The sequence below is a fragment of the Mytilus californianus genome, unplaced genomic scaffold (assembly GCF_021869535.1).
Source record: "Mytilus californianus isolate M0D057914Y unplaced genomic scaffold, xbMytCali1.0.p SCAF_9, whole genome shotgun sequence".
In the NCBI taxonomy this organism is placed as follows: Eukaryota; Metazoa; Mollusca; class Bivalvia; order Mytilida; family Mytilidae; genus Mytilus; species Mytilus californianus.
Genome location: NW_026262745.1, coordinates 77,335,166 through 77,362,506, shown reverse-complemented (window position 1 = coordinate 77,362,506; position 27,341 = coordinate 77,335,166). Strand labels below are relative to the sequence as shown.

At 31.8% G+C, this 27,341-nt stretch overlaps 1 protein-coding gene and 1 long non-coding RNA gene across 6 annotated transcripts in view; both read left to right on the top strand.

Moving 5' to 3' along the window:
- Positions 1 to 13,630, top strand: part of LOC127716289 (adhesion G protein-coupled receptor B2-like) — a 62,910-nt gene extending 49,280 nt beyond the window's left edge. Inside the window, exons 15-26 of one of the 5 annotated variants that reach the window (XM_052222447.1) lie at positions 675 to 721; positions 1,450 to 1,573; positions 2,194 to 2,297; positions 3,335 to 3,437; positions 4,553 to 4,703; positions 5,221 to 5,290; positions 6,546 to 6,612; positions 6,928 to 7,013; positions 7,439 to 7,565; positions 8,799 to 8,840; positions 11,365 to 11,448; positions 13,336 to 13,630. In XM_052222447.1, the coding sequence (XP_052078407.1) occupies positions 675 to 721; positions 1,450 to 1,573; positions 2,194 to 2,297; positions 3,335 to 3,437; positions 4,553 to 4,703; positions 5,221 to 5,290; positions 6,546 to 6,612; positions 6,928 to 7,013; positions 7,439 to 7,565; positions 8,799 to 8,840; positions 11,365 to 11,448; positions 13,336 to 13,392 (1,062 nt within the window). In that variant the 3' untranslated portion in view covers positions 13,393 to 13,630. Of the gene's footprint in view, positions 1 to 674; positions 722 to 1,449; positions 1,574 to 2,193; positions 2,298 to 3,334; positions 3,438 to 4,552; positions 4,704 to 5,220; positions 5,291 to 6,545; positions 6,613 to 6,927; positions 7,014 to 7,438; positions 7,566 to 8,798; positions 8,841 to 11,364; positions 11,449 to 13,335 lie in introns of those variants that run through there. The other 4 variants (XR_007988847.1, XR_007988849.1, XR_007988850.1 and 1 more) reach the window with 4 other exon arrangements.
- A 3,148-nt stretch (positions 13,631 to 16,778) lies between these two features.
- Positions 16,779 to 23,920, top strand: LOC127716319 (uncharacterized). The gene is made up of 3 exons (XR_007988861.1): positions 16,779 to 17,043; positions 18,786 to 18,866; positions 22,217 to 23,920. It is a non-coding gene; the product is annotated as an uncharacterized LOC127716319 (long non-coding RNA).
- The last annotated feature ends 3,421 nt before the right edge of the window (positions 23,921 to 27,341 follow it).

Below are 27,341 nucleotides of genomic sequence, written 5' to 3'. Positions count from 1 at the left end.
AATGGTTATCTTTCTCGCTTTTGTATATATAAACAAGTTATTTTCTATATCAGGTATACAACATTCTGTACATTTAAATATAGCATTGCAGTAGAAATGTCTTTTTTTTTACAAAAAAACTCAGTTAGTTCGACTATTATCCCCATAATTGTTTACTGTATTTATTATGTTTGAAAATTACAATAACTTTTTTCTTATTGATAATTGTGACTGGGTGTATAGAATGTAACTATGCAAATCAATAATAACTAACAAAACGTTTCTCGCATTTATATAAACAAGTTATTATTTCTATATCATGTAAAGCTATACAATATGCTGTACATTTAAGTATGACATTACAGTATAAACTTGTTTTTTTTACAAAAATCCTCAGTTTGACTCGCCTGGTAACGCCTATTTTTCATTTTGTTTGTTGTGTTGGAAGGTACAATAACTTTTTTTATTAATAATTGTGAGTGTTCGTGAGGCTGTCAAAACTACAAACTTGCAGGCCGCATAAGCACGAAGAAACATAAATATGAAACTCCAAATAAGTTATATACCTGAAATTAATTATCAAAGACAGGGGTTTTTTTCGTATACAAAACCTAAACACATGACAACTTGCAGAAAATGATGACATTCCTCAAATGTAAAGATTAACATGTGTTTCTAATATTCTGTTTAAAAAGGGAAAGTACACCAGACCATTCTGTGGACATTGGAATTTTAGTACTCCGTAAGTATCTCAGTCTGTATTACAGAAAGGACATTTGTTCTGTTGGCCAATGAGGCTTTTGTCTACTAGAAACCAACAGGTTGGATGTTAGCCATATCGACTACAACAATCATTAAAACACAGTAAGCTTGATATGTCACGCATGACAAAATGAGAGAAAAAACTTTTACGAAAAAGTAAGTGTGCTATTTTCTGCTAGATGTTTCAATATAAATCAAATATGAGAGAGAAATAGACAAATATTGTGGGGTAAAGCATATATGAAACCATTCAACTCTCTCATTGTGTCTCTATTATCATGGAATTGTTTTTTTTTAAATTGATGTGTCTTATAAATGTGTCTTATAAACGAAAATAATGTTGTTTGAATTTATTTTGTAAGCACATTACTCATCAGTTACAATAAATGACATATATTATGGAATATTTATCAATATATTAATGAAGACACAATATCTGAATTGGAAGATTATGTTTCCTTTTTGGGACCATAAATGATGGTCGATATTGATTCCCCCCCCCCCCCTTCTGTTTTCCTTGTATTGTTTGGTTTTGTTGAATGACCAACCTGTATTCTAAACTTTCAGTTTGATCTCAAACATCATCTTTTTGAAACACCTTCAACATGAGATCATTTTAACATGAATGTAATGTTTTCACAGTTAGTCTGCGACGTAACTTTGCAATATAAGTACAACCATAATACATATTTTACACTTACTTTATAGGAATACTGTTAACGGAGCTTGGTCGTCTTATGGTTCACAAGTTGTTGAAGATACAGATTCTTATACGATATGTGAATATAATCACACAACAAATTTTGCCATATTGATGAGCCCAGGAAAGACAGTATGTTCAATTATTTCTGCCAAATAACATATAAAAGATCTACAATAAGATATCACTAAATACATTTAGAAATATTTTTGAATTTACAAATTGAATACAAAGAAAACAAACTTTTCGTCGACATACATTTGTATGTCATGAATGAATATATACATCGGTATGCATCGTTAGTAAGGAATGCAACTCAAGGACACAAGACTTTTAAAATAAATAATGCAGATGGATCTAATTTTTTTAAAAGAGATATTGATATTGGCGAAGAGACAGCAACCCGAACAAAGAGCGATCAACAGGCCTATGTATTTAAAGCAATAAGCAATTTCCTCCACCGGATCTTGCGTCGGCATAATGCTTCAGCTGGCCCTATAACAATAATGTATATTAGTTTTGTAAATGGACGCCACATTTCACACCGAAATATACAAATGAACCAAAATTGAAAAGAAAGAAACACATTAGACTAACAAAGATTGATTCAAACCTGACTTTGATCACGATTTTAGTAAAAAAAAAACATCTATAGACAATTTTCGATAGAATATATAATTAGCTTGCAGAAGTATTTGAAACTGTCAATTAATATACTATTTTTTTAAATAGAATTTTACATTTTTTTCAAGCCATCGTCTCATCATGATCCACTGAGCCTTATATCAGCCATCGGATGTGGAGTGTCGATTTTGTTTCTGGTCATTACAATTCTTATTCATTTCGTTCTTTGGAGGTAAGTTATGCTTATATATTTTGTTGACATGCATATAAGGTTCGAGATAGGGTTTACAGAGTAGAGAATAATAGGATAAAAAATGGACAATAAAGGGCAACGTAAATTGTTAATAGAGAACGTATTGATGCTTCGATATATAAAATACAAAATAGTAGGCAAAACAAAAACTAAAATACAGAAAAAAAATTCAAAAAAAAAAGAAAATGAAAGACCCCCTCCGGTCCCAACACTTCCTCGTCAGGACCATTGAAATATAATATTATCAAATCATCGTAAAGATTGTTTTCTATCATTAATCTTTCAATCAATTCTTATATTTACTAATGTAGAAAAGAAATATTATTAAAACATACATTATGAATAAATTTTCTTATCAGCATAATTATATCATAGTTATCCTCATGTCACGTATACTTATCTATAATTATAACACTAATTATAGATATATACTTCTCTCAAAAACACTTGTTTTTTGTTTTAATTTAAAAGGCCTTGTGTAAGAGCAATCATGCAGACTTTGACTTCATTCATTTAAATACAGTACACAACTGAGCCCCCCTCCCCCTCCCCATGGGGGTGTCTAAGTAATCACATTATCACAATTTTGTTGTCAATATAATCACATAATCATTAATTATTTTTTAAACAAGATAATCAAAAATACAGTCACAGATGATCAAATAATCGAATAATCATGACATATTTGGTCTTGTAATCAAATAATCACTATAATAATGGCCAAGTATTCACACAATCAAAAACCCCATGCGGAGGCTGACACGTCAATGTGGTTGGCGTACCTAGCGGCCAGTTATAACCTTCAACAAATTAAAGTAAATGATCACACTGAGAATAAAAATTTATTTCTGTCTTTATACTATAATCACCTAACATGGATTTTATCAGATAAGTGCATTTCGTAAATGGAAAAAAGTGTTTTATGTATATGTAGACCTGCTGCATCTACGGAGAAAACAAAACTCTAGATGAAAAATATTGAATTCCTCGTGTTTTATTATACTTTTTTTCTGTAGGTACTTGGGAAATGATAGAACAAAAACACTGATGAACTTATGTGTGGCATTAATTCTGTCGTATATACTATTCTTAGCTGGCATAACACGAACAGAAAATAAAGTAAGAAAACTAGGAAAGTAGTCATATAGTATATTACTGTTGATACACGTGATTCAAAACTGAAAAAGAGGAGACAGATACCGAATGAATATTCAAAAGCATTAGTTGAAAGCAGACAGAAGTCTACAAACACATTAATAAATTGAATAATCAAATATATTGTATTGTGGAGAAGACTTTATAAGTATGCTTCACTTGTGCCTGATGTTTTTTACTTTGAGGAAATAAAATATGCTTAAACTTAACTAAAACTCCAAACACAACACAAAAAGCTTGGATAATTTCAACATCCCTAGTGGCTAAGTCAAAACAGTTGTTGTTAATTCAAAACATACTTTAATCATCAGTGTCCATATCTGTCAACCAACAATGGTGACAAAATTTTAGCACGCATATATAAATTTTAAATTATTGCGTATATTCAAAATATATAATATAAAGCATATTAATACCATTCCACTGGCTGTATGGCAAACATTTTTCTTGAGGAAACTCCGACCTATGCAAACAATTTAAAAAAGTTTATGCGGATTTCGATGAATCTGATGTTTTATATATAATAATTTACAAAGCAAACTTACAGCAAATACATAAAACTAAATGGCAGCAAAATAAGGAGACAACAAACAAATACCCTGAATGCAAGGTTCAAAGAAATTTCCGGTCAAAGAAGAAGATAAAGTGTTCGTTCTATTGCATCAAGGCCTAATTAACCCACATGTACCTAGTACAGAACAAAAATAGTGCAGAGGCGCTATATTACTTTTATATCATAACACGATGTCCATTAAACATGTTTACTCGTGTTAGCTAAAATGGAATATCTGCTACATAGATTTTACCTTTCATGACTAAAACTGAACATGAAAGATTTGTATGACACCGTTTGGAATTCTGCGAACACATATTTCTTGGTAAAATTTCACTAGGTACACACAAATATTGTCAATATTTTGTTACGTGAAATTCAGAAACAATGATGTTGTTTTGAATATACGATCAGAAGGATGCAGTTTTATATAGCAAATGTCAAATTGATAGCTTTATTACATCCAAACATTTGTCGCAATATTGCATGTAGATATTTGGAAATTTTGTTTTTATCTTATTTAAAGGTAGTATGCACAGCTATTGCAGTTGCTTTGCATTATATGTTCCTAACAGACTTTGCTCTGATGCTTGCTGAAGGTATTCAGATAGTGAGAATGGTAGTAATTGTTTTCCCAACCAAATCTATAGTTCATAAGCTGATACCTGCATGTTGGAGTAAGTATTAAGCACATATACAACACCATTCCAATTTAACGGGGCAAATCTACCAAAATTAAAATTGTTTCTGATACGGAAATGAGATTAGCAAAGCGAATGCTGTTTTCTTATTAAATAAGTTAAAAAAAAATTGGATGACTCATTTGCTATGCCCTATGGAACTATTGTTTGCTATTTGATATAAGTACTGAAAGGTCATTATAAACCTTCATCTATTATGATAACAAGAGAAATTTGAGGATATTTTAGATCTAAGTCAGTGTAGGACAAGCATCATTACGAAACCATTAAATCCATCAAAAACGGGAAACCCAGAAAAAGGTGATTTAAAAACACCAAAATCACAAAGCGTGAAGCAAAACATGCGGAAGTCCTTATAACAAAATAGGATGTAATAAATACAACGGATATGTACTATTTTTCCCAATCCGTATTTCAAATATTACTGTGTAAACAAACTTATAAAGATGGTAAGTAAGCTTCACTATATTCAAGGGATTTTATTTTATTCCAGTTGCACCTGCTTGTATAGTTGGGATTTCTGCCGGTGTGACTAAACTTAAAGGATATGGCAATGAACAGTTGTACGTATTTACCAGTTTTTATCAATTAGTGCATTATACAAAGACATATGCAAATAGTTAGGTAGTGGACATATATGTTGTTTCAAACATTATTTGTAAATAAAAAAATGTTATCAGTATATGATGATGGAAATGACGTTAACTGATGGCTGATTTAAGTGCAGGGGCAAATTAATCGCATATTAAGGATGACAATGTTTTTGTAGTTTACATAATTATAAACCTAGTTTTAACCGATATGCAGTGCCAGAATGAAAAAATCCGATTCACACGGCTGACATCCAAAATACTTTATCCTGACACAAGGCGACCAGTCTTAGAATTTGCTCCTCAATGCTGCCTGCCTGCTTATCAGAGACACAGCAAATACCAATGTTCAAGCTGCTTGCATTGACAAGACTTTGGATAAAACCTATGACTAACTTCACTCGAGGCAGGCACAAACATATTAAAGTCTGTCAGCAAGGATAAATTTCAAAGGATAAAGGAAAACATTAAGGATCAATAAGCTCTTGTTTGCTTTGAATAAGGACAACGTCAGACAATATACTGCCTTTTATAGATATAACGTATAACTGATATTAATGAATTCGTTAAATCCTAAGCAATTGACAAATATTTCATACGCAAACTGTTGATTTGTTTAACCAAAAATCTATTTTCGGGAATAGTGTAACAAATCCTTTTGTATTTTATTGCGTGGATTTTCTGTTTGTTGTTGGAAAATATGCTCAAAAATATTGACTTTATTTTCCTATCTAATTCCCAACCTACCCAACACCAATAGGGAAAACAACAGACTATAATTTGAATTCTATAATTAAGACTGAAAACACTTTCAGTTGGTATGATCTGGAAGATTGAGACGCTTCACCTCATTTAGAAGAAAAGATGCGTTGCGTACGGCTGCATTTTTCTATTTATCCCGTTGCATTCGACGAACATATACAACTAACGCATAAGTTCAGTTCATTATGATCTTCTAGATCAGAACTTATTTCTAAAATAACATTATATACCATATTCAGCCACACACTCGCATTCCTATAAAACAATTGTTGTAATCGCATAAAAAAAAAATACACATTATGAATTACATGCGTCTGAAAATCTTTTCTGGACGAACCTTCATCAGAAAAGCGCATGTTTGTTTATCCTTTTTCTGTGTCCATTTTCTTAGCGTTTGTAAAATAATAGAATAATGCAAAATGAAATACATATATAATCCACAGGATGATTGTTCTTATCATTTCAGTTGTTGGTTAACCCTTGAATCTTACCTCATCTGGGCTTTCATTGGACCAGCGTTACTTGTAATTTTGGTATGTATGGATGTATTTAAGGACGATAACATTGCAAGTTCATGAATACCATGAAACCATATATATTGTAGATGTGATTTTTTGTCTCTTTACTTCCTCAATTTTGTGATGATTAATTGACAGGAAATTATGTTTTGTTCACACTTCATGCAAATATTACGAATATAAGTCCAAAAAACCAATTCAAGAAAATGAAGATTGAGTAACGCACCAAAATAAAAATAAAAATCAAATTCCCAGGAGGAAAACCAATTTTTTTTTCTCCAATAATGTATTATCAATTATTATTTTCTTTTTCAATATCGCATTTTTCAGATTAATTTCATTATCATCATTATTACTGTGTATAAGATGATGACCAGTAGAGGGTTAGCTGCGAAAACACTAAAAGTGAAATCTAAGTAAGTTTGTTATTGGTAGCAAATTTATAACAATCTTTTAACGTTTAAGTTAATATTGTCATAACATCAAATAAGTTTAATATAGCTCTAGTAATGATTTTAACTCTCAAACGATCATTTTGATATTAAGATGACTTAAAAGTCCGAACAATATATTATTCAGTTATGTTAAGTATTTCCGTCAATGTTCGGACTTATCCCCTGCGGCGAATTCAGTACTGATCATACAATTAGCTTGCAGTTAATTCAGCACTGTTCAGTAGCTTTTTAGGCAATTCGTTATTAAGATGAAGTGTTACAGGTAAATCACTGAAAAACTACTGAACTGCTAGACTATTGTTTGAACAATTCTGAAATTATTTTTACGCCATAGCATAAAGTTGACAAATGTGTGTAATAGATAAAAGCTACATGCGCTTTTTTAGAATTGGTTTAAAAAGTATCTGTGTCATACTGCCGTTGTTTGGAGTAACTTGGGTACTAGGAGCGTTTTCTGTTAATGATGATCTGGTCATTTTCCAATACCTATTTGCAATTTTCAACTCGCTTCAGGTACTGTATACTGTTACTTTGTAAATCATGCGGTCAAATGCATATAGTCAATGGTGAGAACCATTTGATATTATTTGAGAGAAAACAAGTTGAATCTAATGTTTACGCCAAAATATATTCCAATGGCAGCTGATGCACATTCATAAAAACCTCAAATTGGTTATTTTAAGTCATTTAAAGGAGAGCAGTAAATTACAAAAGTGAATTTCAAACTCATAACTCAAACACGAAATGACAACCTTAAAGACAATGCAAAAAAAAAACGACGTAAAGACACCCAACAGTCTACAAAACCCAAGACAAAAAACTTAGGGAATTACAAAAACGAACCAAACAAAAACCGGAGGGACCTTCAATGCTCTGGAATGGTAAAGTTGGTGATACGTCTCATTTGGTGTTAGGTCTCATTTTGTAATGGCACATTCGATGATAATAGAAAGGAGTGGCAAAGACAACCAGAACAGTTCCTCAGTCATCTGTGTAATATATATGTTTATAGCGGTGAGAAAACTTGTGAAAACAGTTGGTTTAAAATTTTTCTTTATAACATTCTAACAAAGGAATCATAATACAAAACAAAACCTGTATAATACCGTCTGCGTTGGGATATATATCGGCCATATACAGGCGCTGCCAGAATGTTGATGAGGTGAAAAATATATTTTAAAAATCATTGTTTTAACTTAACCTTACAATTGTTACTTTATTCAACAAGCTGAACATTTGACATGATAATTGTCTAAGCTATTGTTTCAAGCAAGGAAAACCTTAATAATGAACTTAAACATGTTAAACGTCCTATTTGATTTGGCCGTTCACTTTTTGTATTACATGTTTGAGTGCTATTGATGAGTCTGATCAATACGAAACGCGGGTCTAGCGTATCATTTAATAGGCCTAGTATCTTTGATAAGATTTTATGAGAAAACACAGTTTATTACAAGTTACGTTTTGTGAACAAAACATATAATTTGATAAAGATAAAAAAGAAGATGTGGTATGATAGCCAATGAGACAACTCTCCACAAGAGACCAAATGACACAGAAATTAACAGCTATAGGTCACCGTACGGCCTTCAACAAGGTTTCTCTTGGTATAAATATCAACGATCACGGATAAAGTAATTCATTGTACATGTTGTACGTGTTGAGTTAGGAAACTGTTTAATTGTATTATAGTTGTATTAAAGTTTGGTTTCATATAGTCTTCAGTTATTTTTTACCTTTTGATAGGGTCTTTTCATATGTGTGTTCCACTGTTTACTGAATAAGCAGGTATGTATCTAAACATTAGAAAGAAATAAAACGAAGGAAAAGCAACCATAGACCTTTCTGAATCATAGTCTAGTACGTTACGGACTAAAACTTTAAAATTCCAATAACAATTAAAAACAAATGATTTGTATACACGACCTAATAATCTTATCGCATTCTAATGGAGTATTTACGTCTTCATTTGCGCTGTAAGACCAATGCCTGGCAGAGTCCTCAATTAAGTCAAATAGCATATTTTTAAAGAATTGCGTTAACAATATATGGATTAGGGTAACGGTATTGGGGTAATTTAAGCTAACCGAATTATATAGGAAAGGTGAACTAACACAGGTACACCATGTGTACTCAGGAGGTTTAGACATGAAGTCTACAGTATTGAGATCCTTCAAGACGTGTTTATTATTGAAAATGTAAATCACAATACATGCAATAAGATACAGAAACAGATTGATATTTCAAGTATTAATGTATTTTCGATTGAAATTGATTATAATTAAGGATGTTGCATTGATTGACGTCGAGACCTAATTGGAAAAAGAAAGCTATAGAACAGACAGTTTCTCCGTAACATACATGTATTTTTCAATGCTAACCAGTCAGAAAGGTGTATGAGTTAACACAACCGAGATAATGCTGTTAGTTTTGATCGGTTCGAAAGTTGTATAGAGTTCCGTAAGGAGTTGTTAATAAAACTTGCTAGGATGTGATGAATACCAAACGGCTTCTGTATCTATGATAGGTCATTACGTAGAGCAGGAGATTTATAATAACGATGACGATTGTTTTGGATACGTAAAGGAGCAGAGTTGAAAATGTTCATCTTATTCATCATGATGCAGGAAGTTCTAGACAGAAGTGCCTATACCATCATTTTTTTCATTGCAATCTAGGGTGTCACATTTGCCAACAATCAAAACTAATAGTTTTCCTTTTGTTAACGGAGAGGATTTGCAAAAGAAGGACTGTTAGTCCTATGGTATCTTTTTCAGTGATGCAACTCGCACAGAAAGGACTGAAAAATTGCCGATAAACGATGTCATGAACATTGTTGTTATTATCTGATCTATATTAATATAAAAAAGAAGATGTGGTGTTATTGCCAATGAGACAACTCTCCACCAAAGAACAAATGACATAGAAATTAAAACTATATGTCACCGTATGGCCTACAACAATGAGTAAAACCCATACCGCATTGACAGCTCAAGAAAGCCCCGAAATGATAAATGTAAAACAATTCAAACGAGAAAACTAACGGCCTGATTTATGTACAAAATAGCGAACGAAAAACAAATATGATATACAGCAACAAACGACAACCACTGAATTACAGGCTCCTGACATGGGACGGGCACATACAGAATGTGGTGGATTAAACTAGTTTGAAGCCTCCATTTCGTGCGCTACTAAAATATAGAAAATCGCACCGATTAAAAAGGGAACCGTAAACAACAATTTATTGAGTTACAATTCAGTTCACCAAAACTCATAAAGATGAGATATTTGTTTGTAAAATTACTTGCACTCGTAAACTGAGCATCTGCCTAAAAGTGTTATATGTTTTGCAGTTTTGATAAGTTACACAAGTTTCAAATGTCTTGTAACTGAGTTCTACATAGTCATGAGCGACTATTATTGTTATGTGATGAATCTGAGATATTAGTTGGTTGAATAAGATGCCTGTTATAGACGACATCTGTTTTGGGCTCGTCCGAGCAAGAATTATATGCGATTTTCTTAGTTTCATGGGGACATTCAAACCAAATAATTTGAAGAGAAACTGAAAATACGATTGTAAAAACAAAATATCGACAAAGAGATAATAATTACATTAGATGTATGTTTCATTATAATACGTTATTCTGATTGGCTAACTGCAATCTCGCCTTATTCCTTAATCAACTTCATTACACAATGAAATTTATCATTCATGATGACACGAGGTCCCACAATAAAGTGTACAGGTAAATTAAATAAAAACTTGATAAAAATCGTGTTTTCATGATCCTAGTTAAAAACTGTAATTTTAAGTATTGAATGCTTCTTTTTGTAACTTCATAGGGGTGTAAAAGCGTTGACCGTGCGCATATTTTTAGAATGAACCGCTTCCGCGCTTCATACAAAATGTACTTCGGTCAACGCTTTTACACCCCAATGAAGTTACAAAAAGAAGCATTCAATTCTTAAATGAGGTTCACAAAACACTCAATACAAAACCTGAGACTATACATAAACACCAACAGAACTGGATGCAATCTCAACTGCTTCGGAAGGGTGAGCATTTCCTGCTTCATATTTGACACCCGTCGTGTGCAATCTTTTTTTAATATGATCATTAATGATATCAAACTATAAATCTTTACACATCAGGTGAGTGGTAATTGATTCCAATTGCATCCTTAGATATTTTCAAAACCGTCGGTTGTTTTAATTTTTCTAATCATGAAACTTGAAGATTATGTTGTGCACTTTTTTCATTTTTTAACATATATTTATATTTTTTAATGTTTTATTCTCTGTAAAGGTCAGGCAAGGCTACCGTCAATATCAGAGACGACGACACGCAAATCGCATGGATTCGAAACAATCTACCGATTTTAGTAATTTGGTGAGTATATAGATATCAGAATTAACAAAAGTTAAACACCAACTGGGTGATGATTATACCACGAATACAAGTCTTCGTTATATCTTTGTATGTAGCAACTTTCAAGCTGAGCCTGTTTAAGCAATATATATATATATATATATATATATATATATATATATATATATATATATAAAGTCTAAATTGAAAACAACGTTCAAACCTATGATTGCGTTGGATAAAAACCGCAATTTTTATACGTGTGCATGCAAAACAAATTTCTTGGTAGAGGGGTCTAAATACAGCACAAACAACAATTTCCAAAAGACCAAAAAAAAGTGAAAAAGTCTATTTTAACAAAACGCATTTGACTAACAGGTCGAACAACTGATGTTCTTAAAGCCTGCTGACTGCCATTGGCGATTGCCAAAAAAATTGATCACCAGATCTAACAAAATGGATCTTAATATTAATTAAATACCAAACAGAAAACAATAAACTTGTGGAAAAGATGGTATACCACAAACATGAGGTGCAAAAATTTGTACACCATATCCGGATTACGACAATAAATGTCTCTTCAGTGATGTTAGGGATCGAAACGGTATTTGGAAGGCCATATGATTTACCTCAATTGAGGATAGACTCTTGAATTTTAAAGAGTCGAAATAGGATGAACGGATCATATAAACCTGAAGGAAAATATAATACAAGCCCAAACGAAAAAATATAAAAAGTCTAAATTGAAAACAACGTTCAAACCTATGATTGCGTTGGATAAAAACCGCAATTTTTATACGTGTGCATGCAAAACAAATTTCTTGGTAGAGGGGTCTAAATATATATATATATCCTAATTGATACAGCATTCCCGAGCTAAATATCTTTTTTTTTTGTCCATATCTTTGTCTGCATTTTTAAAAATGGTACCTTTTCCTTTTTTTATACATATATCACAAAAAAAAAGAATTGTCAATCGTAAAGAATTTGATATAATTTTGTCTAGGGTGAACTAGTTCTTCCCATTTATATCCTTATAAAAGTAGAACTGCAAATCTAAAATCTAACGTGGAGGACAGCAACTTTAATATTTAATAGATGTAGTGGTTTATGCTTTCTGTATCTTTTCAAAATTCTTGATAAGGTTTTCAGTATTTTGATATGTGTATAGGGGGTTTTACGCCTGTTAGAACGGCATATCAGCTAATAGGGCGTTTCGTACTATGGGAACTAACTACGATCTTCATTATATGTCTATGTCGAAGTCATTACAATTGACATATTGGCATTGTATTGACACTTCAATAACTTGTTTGTAATAGTGAAATTATTATTGATTAAAGTGTATTGCGGCTCAACTTTTTAAAAGATATTGTTGGATATAGAAAAGAAAAAAAAAGTCTACTGCATCGTTGTAAAAACTGAACAGAACACTTTCTAATAGTTGGAAAGATAGTGTATTGTTAAGTTAAAATTTTGCTCGTAATATGTACCGTTACAAAAACAAGTTTTAGTGATATGCAATAAAAAAAAATACTTGCTATTTTGTTTTAGAAATCGGTTTACTCCGACAATATCAATAAGCAAAATATTGATATACTTTCATCTGATTTGTTTTTCTATAATCTAATATTAAAATAAGAAGATGTGGTAAGATTGCCGATGAGACAACTCTCAACAAAAAACTTAATGACACAGAAATTAACAACTATAGGTCACCGTACGGCCTTCAACAATAAGCAAAGCCAATACCGCATAGTCAGCCATAAAAGGTCCCGAAATGACAAATGTTAAAACGAGTAAACTAACGGTCTGATTTATGTACATAATAATAAACATATTTCCTATCTATTCGAAAGTATTAAGGATACATAATTTCTTTACTGATAATCGTTTATTTTCATATAGGACCGTCCAAAACCACGAGATAGCATCAAAGACAATATCCGAGCACAAAAGAAATAAACGAGGGAATATACAAGTCAATTGAGCATTCAAATCTTGTATATTTGATAATTAATGAGCCAAATCAGCTTATTTGCACGATGATTATGAAGATGTTTTACCAAATAACATATGGGACTTGTACATGGCATGTGTCAAAATAAGTTGCTAGCTTTAGTATTTTACAATTATTTCAATTACTGGTGTGTTGTAATAAATATTGGATCCACTAGAAAATAAACTATATTATGGACGATCATTTTGATGTTGATATATTCTTGAAAGTTTGAATGATATATGTTTTGGATATAGTTACGATACTGTTGTCAGGTCATTAAAGATTGCATATTTTGGCGTTGATATTGATTCACTTATAAGGTCTTTGCATCTGCACTAAACACATTTATTTAAAAACCAGTTGTTGGCATGACACGGGTTATGTTCTTCTCATATATGTTATGATGGTATGATACTAAACCCCTAACGGGAAGGATTGTGCCTGATATTCATATGATGAAGACATAATCTTTCAATCAGTTTAATTGAAGTCTGGAGCTGGCATGTCAGTTAACTGCTAGTAGTCTGTTGTTATTTATGTATTATTGTCATTTTGTTTATTTTCTTTGGTTACATCTTCTGACATCAGACTCGGACTTCTCTTGAACTGAATTTTAATGTGCGTATTGTTATGCGTTTACTTTTCTACATTGGCTAGAGGTATAGGGGGAGGGTTGAGATCTCATAAACATGTTTAACCCCGCCGCATTTTTGCGCCTGTCCCAAGTCGGGAGCCTCTAGCCTTTGTTAGTCTTGTATTATTTTTAATTTTAGTTTCTTGTGTACAATTTGGAGTTTAGTATGACGTTCATTATCACTGAACTAGTATATATATTTGTTTAGGGGCCAGCTGAAGGACGCCTCCGGGTGCGGGAATTTCTCGCTGCATTGAAGACCTGTTGGTGGCCTTCTGCTGTTGTCTGTTCTGTGGTCGGGTTGTTGTCTCTTTGACACATTCCCCATTTCCATTCTCAATTTTATTTGTCTGATTGAATCGTTCAATCAATTTTCAAATGTATTTACGTTGGTACAATTCTCTTGCAGTCAATTCAGTAGCTTTTCAGAATTCTATTTGGTCTCATTCCGGAAGCAGTGCTTTATTTTAATTTTCAGACAGTTCAATATCGACTGTACTTGTCAGTCATATTGAAATTTTGAAAACGATCTACATCTGAAATGATAAAATACTCAAACACTCAAACGGAAAATATGTTTTGCACGCTTCCCTAATTTTAATCATCCCTTACATGTTTGCAAAATATAGCAATATAGGTTTTATTGTTTTTTTTTGCAATAAATATTTCTTTTCTCTTACCATTCAACCGAAAATTAGTACTGTATTAGTAACTTGATCACACACTTCATTGTTCAACTATAAATACGCTTAATTATTAGTTTTGTAAAAAATATTTCCGTATTCCATTACTGTATACCTTACAACAAAATTATTTTCATTTACCTGTGTACATTATTTTATTTGGCGGCATGTTGTCCAAGGTTATGGTTGTCTTTCTTATATAGTTTAACATCTCACCCCTTATTTTATTGTTTTTGTATTTACATTGTGTCATAGATCAAATTTATTCGTTCAGTGTATGTTCACTTGTTTGTGTTAATATGTCTTTTGATTGAGTTGAGCCATTTTAATTGATATTTTATAGTGTGTCTTTCTATGTTGTGATGTTACACTATTGTTTCGGGTAAGAGTGAAGGTTAGTACCTATCAACACGTTTAAACTAGCTGCATTTGTTTGCACCTGTCCTAAGTCAGGAACCTGATGTTCAGTGGTTGTCGTTTGTTGATGTGTTTCTCGTTTTATTTATATATATATATAGATAAGACCGTTGGTTTTCCTGTTTGAATGGTTTTACACCAGTCATTTTTGAGGCCCTTTATAGCTTGCTGTTCGGTGTGAGCCAAGGGACCGTGTTGAAGACCGTACGTTGACCTATAAAGGTTTACTTTTAGAAATTGTGACTTGGATGGAGAGTTGTCTCATTGGCACTCATACTACATCTTCTTATATCTATTTTAGGTTAATATATAATGTATTTAGGCAGAGGAAATGATCTGTTGTTAAACATTATGTTTCTAACTCGTACTCTGTTCCGCAATGTTTATTAAATAAAATGTAAGATTTTAACCTCAATTGCAAGGGATACCCTGAGAATATTTATTTTCGCGTTTGAAATAGATACTTATCAAATTTGAAAATTATTTTAGTGCTTTTATTTATTCATAAATTAAAGTTTGGAAATTTCTAAAAGTAATATAGATTACATCAATGAAGGTTGATCTTTTATCTTAATTAGTATTTCACTGACATATTAAAAGGTTCTATGTGGGATTTGTTTCTAAAGAAAAGGGGAAATGTATGCCGCCACCGAGCGTTTCTGGAGAAATTTTTATCAGGTTTACTCGATGTTGTAGTTGGAACACATATTGTTAAAGTATAGTTCCACCTAAGAATCATGCAATATGAAGAAAAAGTGATTTACCTTATGTTACCAATGTGCTTAATAGTTGGTTATGTGACACATTTTGAGTAAAAATTGAAATATATTCAACCATAATTGTTGATGCCTACTATAAATGTCATTTATACCCTAATAAAAACTCAGATGGGCATGTTTTCCTCACTATATAAGCATTGGGAATATGATGGATGTTATAACATATATCTGCTGTGAACAGGCGATTTGTAGTAAACCATTTAGCATTACAGAAAATATGGAATCTTCCAAACAACATATCAATTTTTTTATTTGTAGCCTTGCACCTATCTCAAGTTATTTTCATTTTAAATTAACCGCTTTTTCTTACTATTCCAAGAAAGACAACTCATGTTGAACTTCAAAACAAGTAAAAAAAAAAATATTTCATATTGTATGCTGCATCTTTTGAAAAACAAAAAATAACAGTTTGTGAAATTGTTAATTTAGTTAAGATTCATTTGTTTATGGTGTTAGATTGGATAGATTTATAATTTTTACTAATCATTTTTGTCAAGTGCATCTTGTATATTGTTTACAATTCATCACTTCCGGTTCTGCTTCACTACATGTGGAGGCAAATTTACGATTTTGTTTGTGCAGCTTTCTGCAAAGTAATTCTAGTTGTGGTCTTTACTAACGTTACTCAAAAGACACAACTCTTATTAAGCTAAGTTTGTGTCACACAGAGATGTTAAATATCACTTGAATTAGCCGTTGGACTGAAATTCTGAATGTAGAAGTATTGCTGCGTACAACTACAAATTACTACAATCATGAACGAACAACCACAGGCACTTGTTTCTATCCTTGGGAAGCTCCACTATCAACGTATATTACGTTGATAGTGGGGCTTCCCAAGGATAGAAACAAGTGCCTGTGCGAACAACTGAAGAAAGCAGACCTGTTTAAAGTGTTATCCCACAGAGAATGGATTTTTGCTACTAATATTTCACTCAGAGTTTATCCATCACTCTGTCAAACTTGGTATAGAGTATTGACAGGGTGAAGGTTACTTAAACTTGTTCACATCTTGACCATAAAGGCAAAAGACAGACATTCAGAGGCCTTTCAAGTTTCCATAGACAAAGGATCCTGGAGGAATACAAATATTTGGAAGTGGTAGGTTTAACATGATTACTTTTTTTATTATTAAATGTGAAGTACAACATGTACAAGTACATTAATAATAGGATTATTATTTTAATTCTTTTTTTCTTTTTCTTTTTTTTTTTGGGGGGGGGGGGGGGGTCTCTATTTACACATGTAGTATTTGTTCAAATGTTCGCTGTGTTTCATGTATGTGACCAATAGCTTTCATGTTGGTCTGGGCCCAGCGGGATCTGTCCCTAAGGCCAATTAAAAAAAAATATGTGTGTTTCCTATTTCCTTACCTACCCTAGGCCTATAATTTTAAGCTTAGGCACACATGTGCATGATATACGGTACGGATACAGTACATGTACCTTAAAGTTTTTTGGTCAATTTTCAAAAAGCACTGTTCAAGTCAGAATTTTTCTCACATAGACTCAATATAAAAAAAAAATTGTAAAATAATAAAAAAATTCCTACCTGCATGTACATGTACCTATCCCATTTTTTTCAAAGATGTAATCATGGTACATGTAATAGGAAACACACATACATACATATTATTTTATTTAACGTAACCCATCCATCCCTAAAACTTAAATCTACCAGTCCCCATGCATATTATAATTATAATGTTGCAATTGAAATGGAATGCTACCCATGTAGTCATGACAGTTGACTTGTTTAATTAAATTATTTATTATTACTAAAATAAACCCTAAATATTTGAAATATCAAAATAGGAAGATGTGGAATGATTGCCAATGAAAAATGTTTTACTAGACATGCTAGAGATCAATTGACAGTCACATAGAAGTAAACAACTTTCTAGATTACTATCATTAACACTGTACAGCCTTCATCAATGAGTTAACCCATTTATATTGTATAGTAAGCTATAAATAGCCCAGAAATGACAAATGTAAAGCATTTCAAACAGAAAAGTAACAGTCTGATTTATATACAATTTAGTTTTTTAATTAAAAACAAATATGATATATACACAAAGTACATGTACAGAAACAACATGAACAAAGGACATCTGAATTACATGCATTACAGGCTTTTAAGGCTTTTTATGGATTTACCATTGTGTGCTTCCTTGTTATCTTTTATGTTATTTTTTTTTTTGCCATTTACTTGAATATTGGGGATTTATGGATGCAATATATCTCCATTATGCAACTCCAGATGTACAAAGACCAGTCCTTGGATTGCAAGAAACTTCAGAAATCTTCATTATCATGATTAAAGGATGGTATGCCTTAATAATTATTCTTATATTCTTAATTCTATTATTCTTAATACGAGTGAGGAACTGAAATACATACATGTACATTATATTTACTGTATTATTTTGGTTATATATCATGGTGGACATCACTGACTTCATATCACTCTTAACTGTTGCCAGACTAACTTTAAGGAACCTTGGAATTGCATTTGTATTTCACTTTTCTTCCTATTCCTAATTAAGCCTGATACAAACAAAAATATGTTTTTGAGAAAAGGTATGAATATAAAAAAGAAGATGTGGTATGATTGCCAATGAGACAACTATCCACAAGAGACCAAATGACACAGAAATTAACAACTATAGGTCAACATACGGCCTTCAACAATGAGCAAAGCCCATACCACATAGTCAGATATTACAGACTTACAATGAATGAAGATTATTCTATATTTATACAATTTTTTTGTTTTGCTTTATTCAAAAATCTTATGAATCTTGTGACGTGTTGTTTTCAATTTTTTAACTTGTTTTTAAGGTATCTAAAATGTAGCTGCTACCAGTGCCATTTAAAGTTACCAGAGCAGAAATTTAAGTTAAGGAGAAAGTGATACACAAGGTAATTTACCAATAGAAAAATATTTTTTTTAAAGGTATTCATAATTCTTATATCAGAGAATTTACTTGTCAAAACAAATAGAGAAATGTTAGTAGATTGCGCCACTTTTGTTCTCCTGTGTACACTATTTCAATGCCTTTATTTTACTGCACTGATACTTTTGATTTCTATACACACATTATGTAAAGTACATTAGATTACAACTGGGCTTGAAAAGTTCAATTTCATTGATATGAAACTTTGACCAATTTCATTTGTAACAATATATCATATATGGTGAATCAATGTGCTTGTAACTTTTAGTTAGAGTCTGATTATATGGTTATAATGTACCTTGGTACGCAGGGTTGTCAATAAATTCAAACGGTTACACGCCATTATTCCGACAGCCCATTGTTCCGATAACCCTTTACTCCGACAACCGAATAATCCGACAGCCCAATAATCCGACAACCCATTGCTCCGACAGCCCAATAATCCAACAACCCATTAGTCCGACACTTAGAAATAATTATATTCCCCGGTATCGGGGTTACAAAAATATGTCTGTCTGTACTGTAACGTATATGTTATTACGTATATAGTTCTAATACTTTTTATATAGTTACTTAATTCATAATATGTATAATTATACATAATTACAATTTGTGTATAGAGGTTCCATGTATATCATTCAATTATGTTTTTTCGCGCCTTTTTGTATATACAGAAATCGCTTATTATTTACGGAATTACGAAAACGAATATACAGAACTATGTCCGTACGGATAGACTTGTATATACAGAATTATGATGTAAAATTCTTAGCTTACGCAAAAACAGACTATACAGAATTTTAATTACGTACTATATATAAGCAGAATTCAAATTACAAAACAAAATGTACGTTATACAGGGAATTGTTTATTCAGATTCTGATCAAACAAATTTCAACAAATTAGGCGGGGTCAGAATATGATATGCTGATATTGTGTGGCTCCAATATCACCAAATCCGACCCGCCACCTTAGGGATTAGGTGGGCGGCTCATTCAAAACAACCTACGACTTTTAAAAAAAATCTAAAATGTGTGTGTCTTTTTATGTTGTAATGTTATACCACTGTTTCAGGTGAAGGTTGGCACCTGTTAAAACGTTTAAACCTGCTGCATTTTTATGCACCTGTCCTAAGTCAGGAGGCTGTTGTTCAGTGGTTGTCGTTTGTTGGTGTGGTTCATAAGTGTTTCTCGTCTTTTATATAAAGTAGACCGTTTGTTTTCCTGTTTGAATTGTTTAACACTTGTCTTTTTTGGGCCCTTTATAGCTTGCTGTTTGGTTCGAGCCAAGGCTCCGTGTTGAAGGACGTACTTTGACCTATAATTGTTTACTTTTTACACATTATGACTTGGATGGATGGTTGTCTCATTGGCAAGCATATTGCATCTCCTTATTTTTATATTACACAAGAACAAACAATAGACACTTAAAACTAGTTAATCTAAAACCAACGTATATATATTGACATCCATTGGATTTTGTTTTGTTGTGATTGTTTTTCACGAAAATTTATGTAAAAATTAAAAAGAACCCCATTTTGATACATACAGCCAAGCGTTAAGAATAATGACCCGTGATTTTTCTGACCTAAGTGGTTGTGGTGGCTCTGTTTTCGTGTTTTCAATAAAAGAATATACACTGGGTGTACGAAAAATCACCCTGTTTCTCACATTTTCTTGCCTTTCATGAAAAATATAACATTTTTGCTGCGGATCCTAGTACAATTTCTGCATAAAAAAAACTATATATATTGATGGGAGGGGGGGGGGCGGGGGGGGGGGGGGGGAGGGGGGCAAGAGTCTATTTTTTTCCAATGAAAATACAAAGCAAAACAAAATTTTAATTTCAAACTATTTCAAGAAAAGAAATTTATTTTAGAAACAGTATTTAGTTAACGGATACACAGCGTTCAAATAAAACACATTTTGGGGGGCTTTATTTATGAATCAAATATTTTTTATACAAATCAAACAATTAAGACAAACAACACCCATCCCCCCCCCCCCCCCCCCACCACCACCACCACCACCACCACCACCACCACCAAAAAAACAAGATATGGTCGTACCTTAAAGTATGTACATTTTCGGGTTAATTGAAATATACAACTCAAAAAGGCAAAATACCAAATGCTCACAATCAAAGTTAAAATTATTTCCCATTTTCAGAATGCACAACATAGATTTCTCTCTTACATATATTCAGGAGTTAAACTGAGTAACAACCCATATTGTTAAAAATACTAATTTAATTAATTTAAACAGCACAGAATGATAATGGTCACACAAACGCCGAAATGTAAAGACAAATAAAATACCCGGACCCGTAAAAAAAGGGGGACGAGAATAAGGACTCAGCAGTTGCAATAAGCATGTATATCAACTCCAAGGCACTGAGACAAATATCCCGCATGAAGAATAATCGGAATGTAAAATGACAACTACAAATATTATCGAGAACGGAGTTGGTCTTTTGGAGAAAATTTACCCATGCACTTATGACAGATGCATTGTCAGAATAATGAGCTGTCGGAATAAGGAGCTGTGGGAATAATGGGATGTCGGAATAATGGTTGTTGGACTAACGGGATGTCACCATTCAAACTATTGCATTGCAGAACTTAAAATACTAATGCATATGACAACACCACCTCAAAGAGCCCACAATTTTTTAAAACTTGGATCAGATATATAATATAGAAAAATAAATGTACTCTTTATTTTTCTATATTTATCAAATCTATTTATAACTTTCTACTTTCACTTTTAAATTATTTCCTCTGCCAGAGCGATATTCATTTTGATACAAAAATATAATGTAGGAAGATATGTACTTCAATTTAAAAAAACAAAATTTAACAGTTTCGAGTTTTTGACATCACATGCTTGTTGAATTAAACAGCCGATTTTATTTGAATTGAATTTTGTTGTACAGACTTCATCAGATTTTGTTTTCTATCATGGAGAAATAAACTACTCACTGTTCCAAGTTACTCAATGTGTACTACAAGTATAACATTGAGTAGTTTATTTCTCCATGATAGAAAACAAAATCTGATCATTCCTTAATCATCTTTTAAAATCAGTTGGCAGTCTGGCCAAAATGAATTCTTGAAAATACAATTTTCATGAACATGATAAATGTAGTAGAGATAACACTACACTTTGTATGAATTAACTTCAGTTGGACTTGATTTTATCTTTTATGACATTTGATTTCTATGATTTTCATGCTTACAATTTTTTTTTAAACATGATCATACATGTACATGTACCATTAATTGGCACTAATACATTTGTATTTCAATATTTGCAGATTTTCCAGAAGAGCTACATAATCATTAATAAGCTACATAACAGACATAAAGCTATCAGAGTCACATATAAAGTCTTGGCGGCAGCATGTTATAAGATGTTTGAACCAAGACCGTTGACATACTACCCTTTTGGATGATTTAAAGCCTGAAGAAGTTTTGATCATTATGGACTGGGCCATGAATTTTTTGCCCTAATCCTTCAAGGAAAAGGAATCAAAGTGGTTTGGTTAGAAGGGACTGGATTGGCTTGTGTGTGTCTGCATCTTCAAAGATATTGACTTGATTGATTATTTGTGAAATTTTTTTCATAGAATTATAAAGAAAATAATGCTTTTAACTGGTTTTTGTCTTGCCTGTAAAAAAAAGGAGCACTATGCGAGACTTAGGGATTACTATCTGACTGCATCAGTGTGAACTATTTGTGTAAATCTTTATATTTTAGAAGGGGGAAGACCTGAACGCTTCACACCTTGTATGTAGATACCTTATGCTAATAAGTTTCCTTCTGTCATGTGTCCCTTTTCCTTGACCTCATTTTCATGGTTCAGCAAAACCATAAAATATATATTTACCAGGTGGTTAGTGTTGAAAAACTTTAAAAACAAATCAGTTTTTTGGTCATGTGAATTTCTCACTTATTATGAATAATAAGATTTTTTATGCCCTTCTTAGGGCATTATGTTTTTTGGTCTGTACGCGTTAGTTTGTTCGTCTGTCTATTCGTTCGTCCATAGCCCACTTCAGTTTAAATTTATTGGTCAAGGTAGTTTATGATGAAGTTGAAGTCCAATCAACTTGAAACTTATTACACATTTTCCCTATGATATGATCTTTCTAATTTTAATGCCAAATAAGAGTTTTGACCTCTAATTTCACAGTCCACAGAACACAGTATTAGAAAATGGTAGTGTGAGTGGGACATCTGTGTACTTTGGATACATTCTTGTTGTATATATGGGTTCCTTGTAATTCTAACATGTCTGTCAGAGAGGGTTCACATGACCTTGACCTCATTTCATGGATCAGTGATCAAGGTTTAAGTTAGGTGATAAGGTCCTTTTCTCAGATACTATAAACAGTAGGTCAACTGTATGTGTGTATGGTATGATTGTAAAGGGACACAATAACTACTAAATTGAAAGGGGTTCATACCCCCCTCCCTTTTTTCCAAAGTTCACATGGAATTCCTCTAAAATTTTAAAGAATAAGTACATTTTGCAATAATTTAAAGGGTATTAATCCTGCATTATAAACATATCTAAAAAGCTTTCATGTATTTATTATAGAGCTGATACTGTCAGAGTTAACATCCAGAAAAGGGGTGACAAATACATGTATTTTTAAAGGGTTATTTAAAAGTATAGAGTCAATATTTAATATTTATGCTCCTAACAATGATTATGTTCAGAAAATTATAGTTTGAACAAATATTGTTAAGGTGATTTGAAATGAAAATTTGTCAATCTAGTCATTTGTCTCCATGGCAACCAAATTTACTTTTGAAACTAATTTCTTTATTTTGAATAATTTGATGATACTTGATGGAAAAAAATACAGAAATAAAATGAGAGATTAAATATTTTATCATTATAAAGCATACATTTATTAAAAATGTGTATTTCTCAAAATCGTTGTGTTCTGTTTCCATGGAAACTGGTAGTTTGATTTGAGGATAATTATAAATAAATAACTGTTTTCTTTACTTTTTTTATAATGTTTATGTATAATAGAAGTTAAAAAGACATAATCATATGAATTGTGCTATGAATACATGAAAAAAATTAGCCTACTGTAAAAAAAAATATGAGCAAAAAAAAAATGAGACAAAAAAAACTTTTTTTTCCCAAAAATCTAAAGGAGGCTACAAATGTTTATTTTTAATATGTTATAGACAAAGGTTCAATGAACAAATGCTAACAAACAGTTTATTCATAGGACTCTGTTCATGGAAGAAAATAGAATATGAAAAACGTTATTTTCACACCTTTTATGAAAATGAAAAACTGCAACGATTGGTTGCCATGGAAACAAGAGTTGCCATAGTTGCAACTTCTGTTTATCAACTTTAATTTTTAGAACAAATGTGAAACTATGATAATATGTAGATGTTTTATCGAAATTAATTAGCTGTTTATAAAAAAATCTGTGATGAAAAACGGTAATTTTTGAGGTTTTAGGACTAAAATTAAAGAGCTGTTATGGTGCCATTGTAACCATAGCAACCAAATGTACAACACATGTTTTACTGTTATTTTTTTGAGTTTTCTATCAAGATAGAACAAATGAAGCCCAAAAAAGTCAATTTAACAACCATCACTGTATCACCCTCTGCATGATTCTTAGGTGGAGCTATACTTAAAACACCAAAGTGCAATGACAATAATAATGGTTGTACTATAGGTAAACCACTAAAGAGTATTTAGTATCCGAACTGTTGCATTAAACTTTTTCTGTATGTTGTTATTTGTCAACATGTTCCTAAATACATTAAAGATTTGATTGGATAATTTAATCAATCACAGTTCTGAAAATATTTATGTCAATGTTGAGCATAGTATAACTTTAAAAATAACATGAAACAACTGCAACATTTCAAATCTCCCGTCTTTAAACCAGGAACAGTATAGAGTCAAGATGTTCGACTGATCATCCGTCTGTTGTGTGTACCACTATTCTTTCTACAGTAACTAATGACCTTCATAAATATTGTGACGAGGTTAACTCAACCAGCGATGTGAATCAGATATAGATTCTTATAAATTCGACTGATCTACTATAAAATTGGGATTTTTTACGCTTTTAACGAATACTCTTAAAAGCGTTATTGAAAGATCAAATAAATCGGCTCTCTAACCAGTGCTTTTTTTGCGAGTTTCTGGTTAAGGTCATCATGAATCATACTATGTGCTCTGATTCTCCTCGCCGGGTATAAAGGTGAACAGCACATTGTTTCATGTTAAAATATGTAACCGCACCTTTACCGTTCATACATTCAATAATTCATATTTTTTAGATTATCTTTGTATTGGTATATTAAAAAATTGTTAGTGTGTATAATACTAAAATTGATGTTGTGTTTAGCATTGACTATGCGAAGTAGTATCCTATTCAGCTAGTAAACTATACTTTATTTCTTTATTTCGCCTTTTAAACTTTTTTTTATTCGAGCGTCACATGAGTCTTTTGTAGACGAAACGCGTGTCTGGCGCAAATACAAAATTTCAATCCTGGTATCTATGATGACTTTATTTACATCTTGAATACTATTTTTACTAAGTCAATGTTAAACATTATTCATTTCTCAAACAATGTGTGAGCAAAATTACAATTACCTATCACACAATTGATCTTCATCTTTTTCCCGTCCAAACACATGCGTTATAGTAGAAAGTCATCATTTTATATGAATTTTGTTTTTCATATGTTCATCATGTTCATGTTTGATGATGTAGAAACTCAGGTAGTCGTTTGCTAGTTACAACTTTGTATAATCATGCCAGCTCCTTGCTGACGTAATTCCAAGTGTAGAGTTGAATTATTTTTTATATTGTAACTAGATAAAGTTCGGTCTCTTTTAATTTCCTTTCCTGCAAAAATGAAACGCTGCTAATCCTCAGGAATTCCCGTTTTACCCACAACTAGTGATTTTAAAATTTCAGTAGTATAAGAAGAGGAAACTTCAAGTGAAAATATTCTTCCTGTTAGCTCTGGGACAAACATCCGCATCTGAAATGGTATTAAGTGTTCTTCAATCCAGAAATATCTTTACAATAGTATTACTCGACTTGTTTATTTTTGTATACTTATTTCCTTATTCTAACCCCATTTTTTTATCATAATATTGTACTGTAGATGCCTTACTCACTTCCTTCTAAACTCTTTTATTCTTGAGCTATATCACTTTACTATATTCAAACCCGCTATGAGTGAGATACATTAATGATTGTGTATTTCTATTAAAGAGGTTAGCTCTCGTATATATCTTACATGTACATTTAAAAAGTTGAAAAAATATTCGTTCCGCAATGATTAACTGTTACAACGTTAGATTCAAAACCTCTAACATAATTAAAATACGATACAATAAATAGCGCGAGTAACTCTTTGTTTGTTGTCTAAATGGATAACTTTACTGAAATTAAAGACAAGTGGATTTAATGAATTTGTTTACCTTTTGGTTGATATTTTGACGACAAAAGGCATCTTTGTATAGCAGGAACACTTTTAATCGACAACCAGTCATGTATAATAATGATTTGAAGTGATAGGCACTACGAGTATAGTATGTTGAAGTCTGATTCAAAAATGTATTTTTTTTTACATAAATTTTTCTCAGAACTATTGAGTAAAATAGTACTGCCATACATTCTATACAATCAAACATTTATAAAGGTTAAAAAAATATTCGTTCCACAATGCTTAACTATTACAACATGTACAACGTTAGATTCAGAGACTCTAACATAATTTAAAGACGATACAATGAATGCGTGATTATCTGTTTGTTCGTTGTCTAAATGGATAACTTTACTGTAATTAAAGACAAGTGAATTTAAAGAATTTTTACCTTTTGCTTGATATTTTGATAAGGACAAAAGGCATCTTTGTATAGCCGGAACACTTTTGATTGACAACCAGTCAGGTATAATAATGTTTTGAAGTGATAGGCATAACGATTAGGTATGTTAAAAGTTTGATTTAAGAAAATTGGTTTTTTTTACATAAATTGTTTTCAGAAATATTGAATAAAGTAGTACTGCCATACATTCTATACAATCAAACATTTCCTAAGTAACGAATAATCTTTCAATAAAAAAAACATTATAATTATTTCGTTTTTGTATACATTTTTGTTGTGTTATTAAAGTCCTGGTCGATGTTGGTGGTCGTCAAAATCGTTAACACATATGGCAATGATAATATCTATTTAGCATTGCAGCGGAAATTTACCCAAGGGAACTTACTTTTAATAAATCTAATAGAATAAAAAAACATTTTTTCTAGATTTGTGTATTTCAGTTTAACAAGGGAAACTCTTTACGAAAAAGAGAAATTACTAGATTCCTATTGCTAAAACGTCCTTCTTTATGTGTATATATTTCTAAACCCGTCCATTTTACCTGT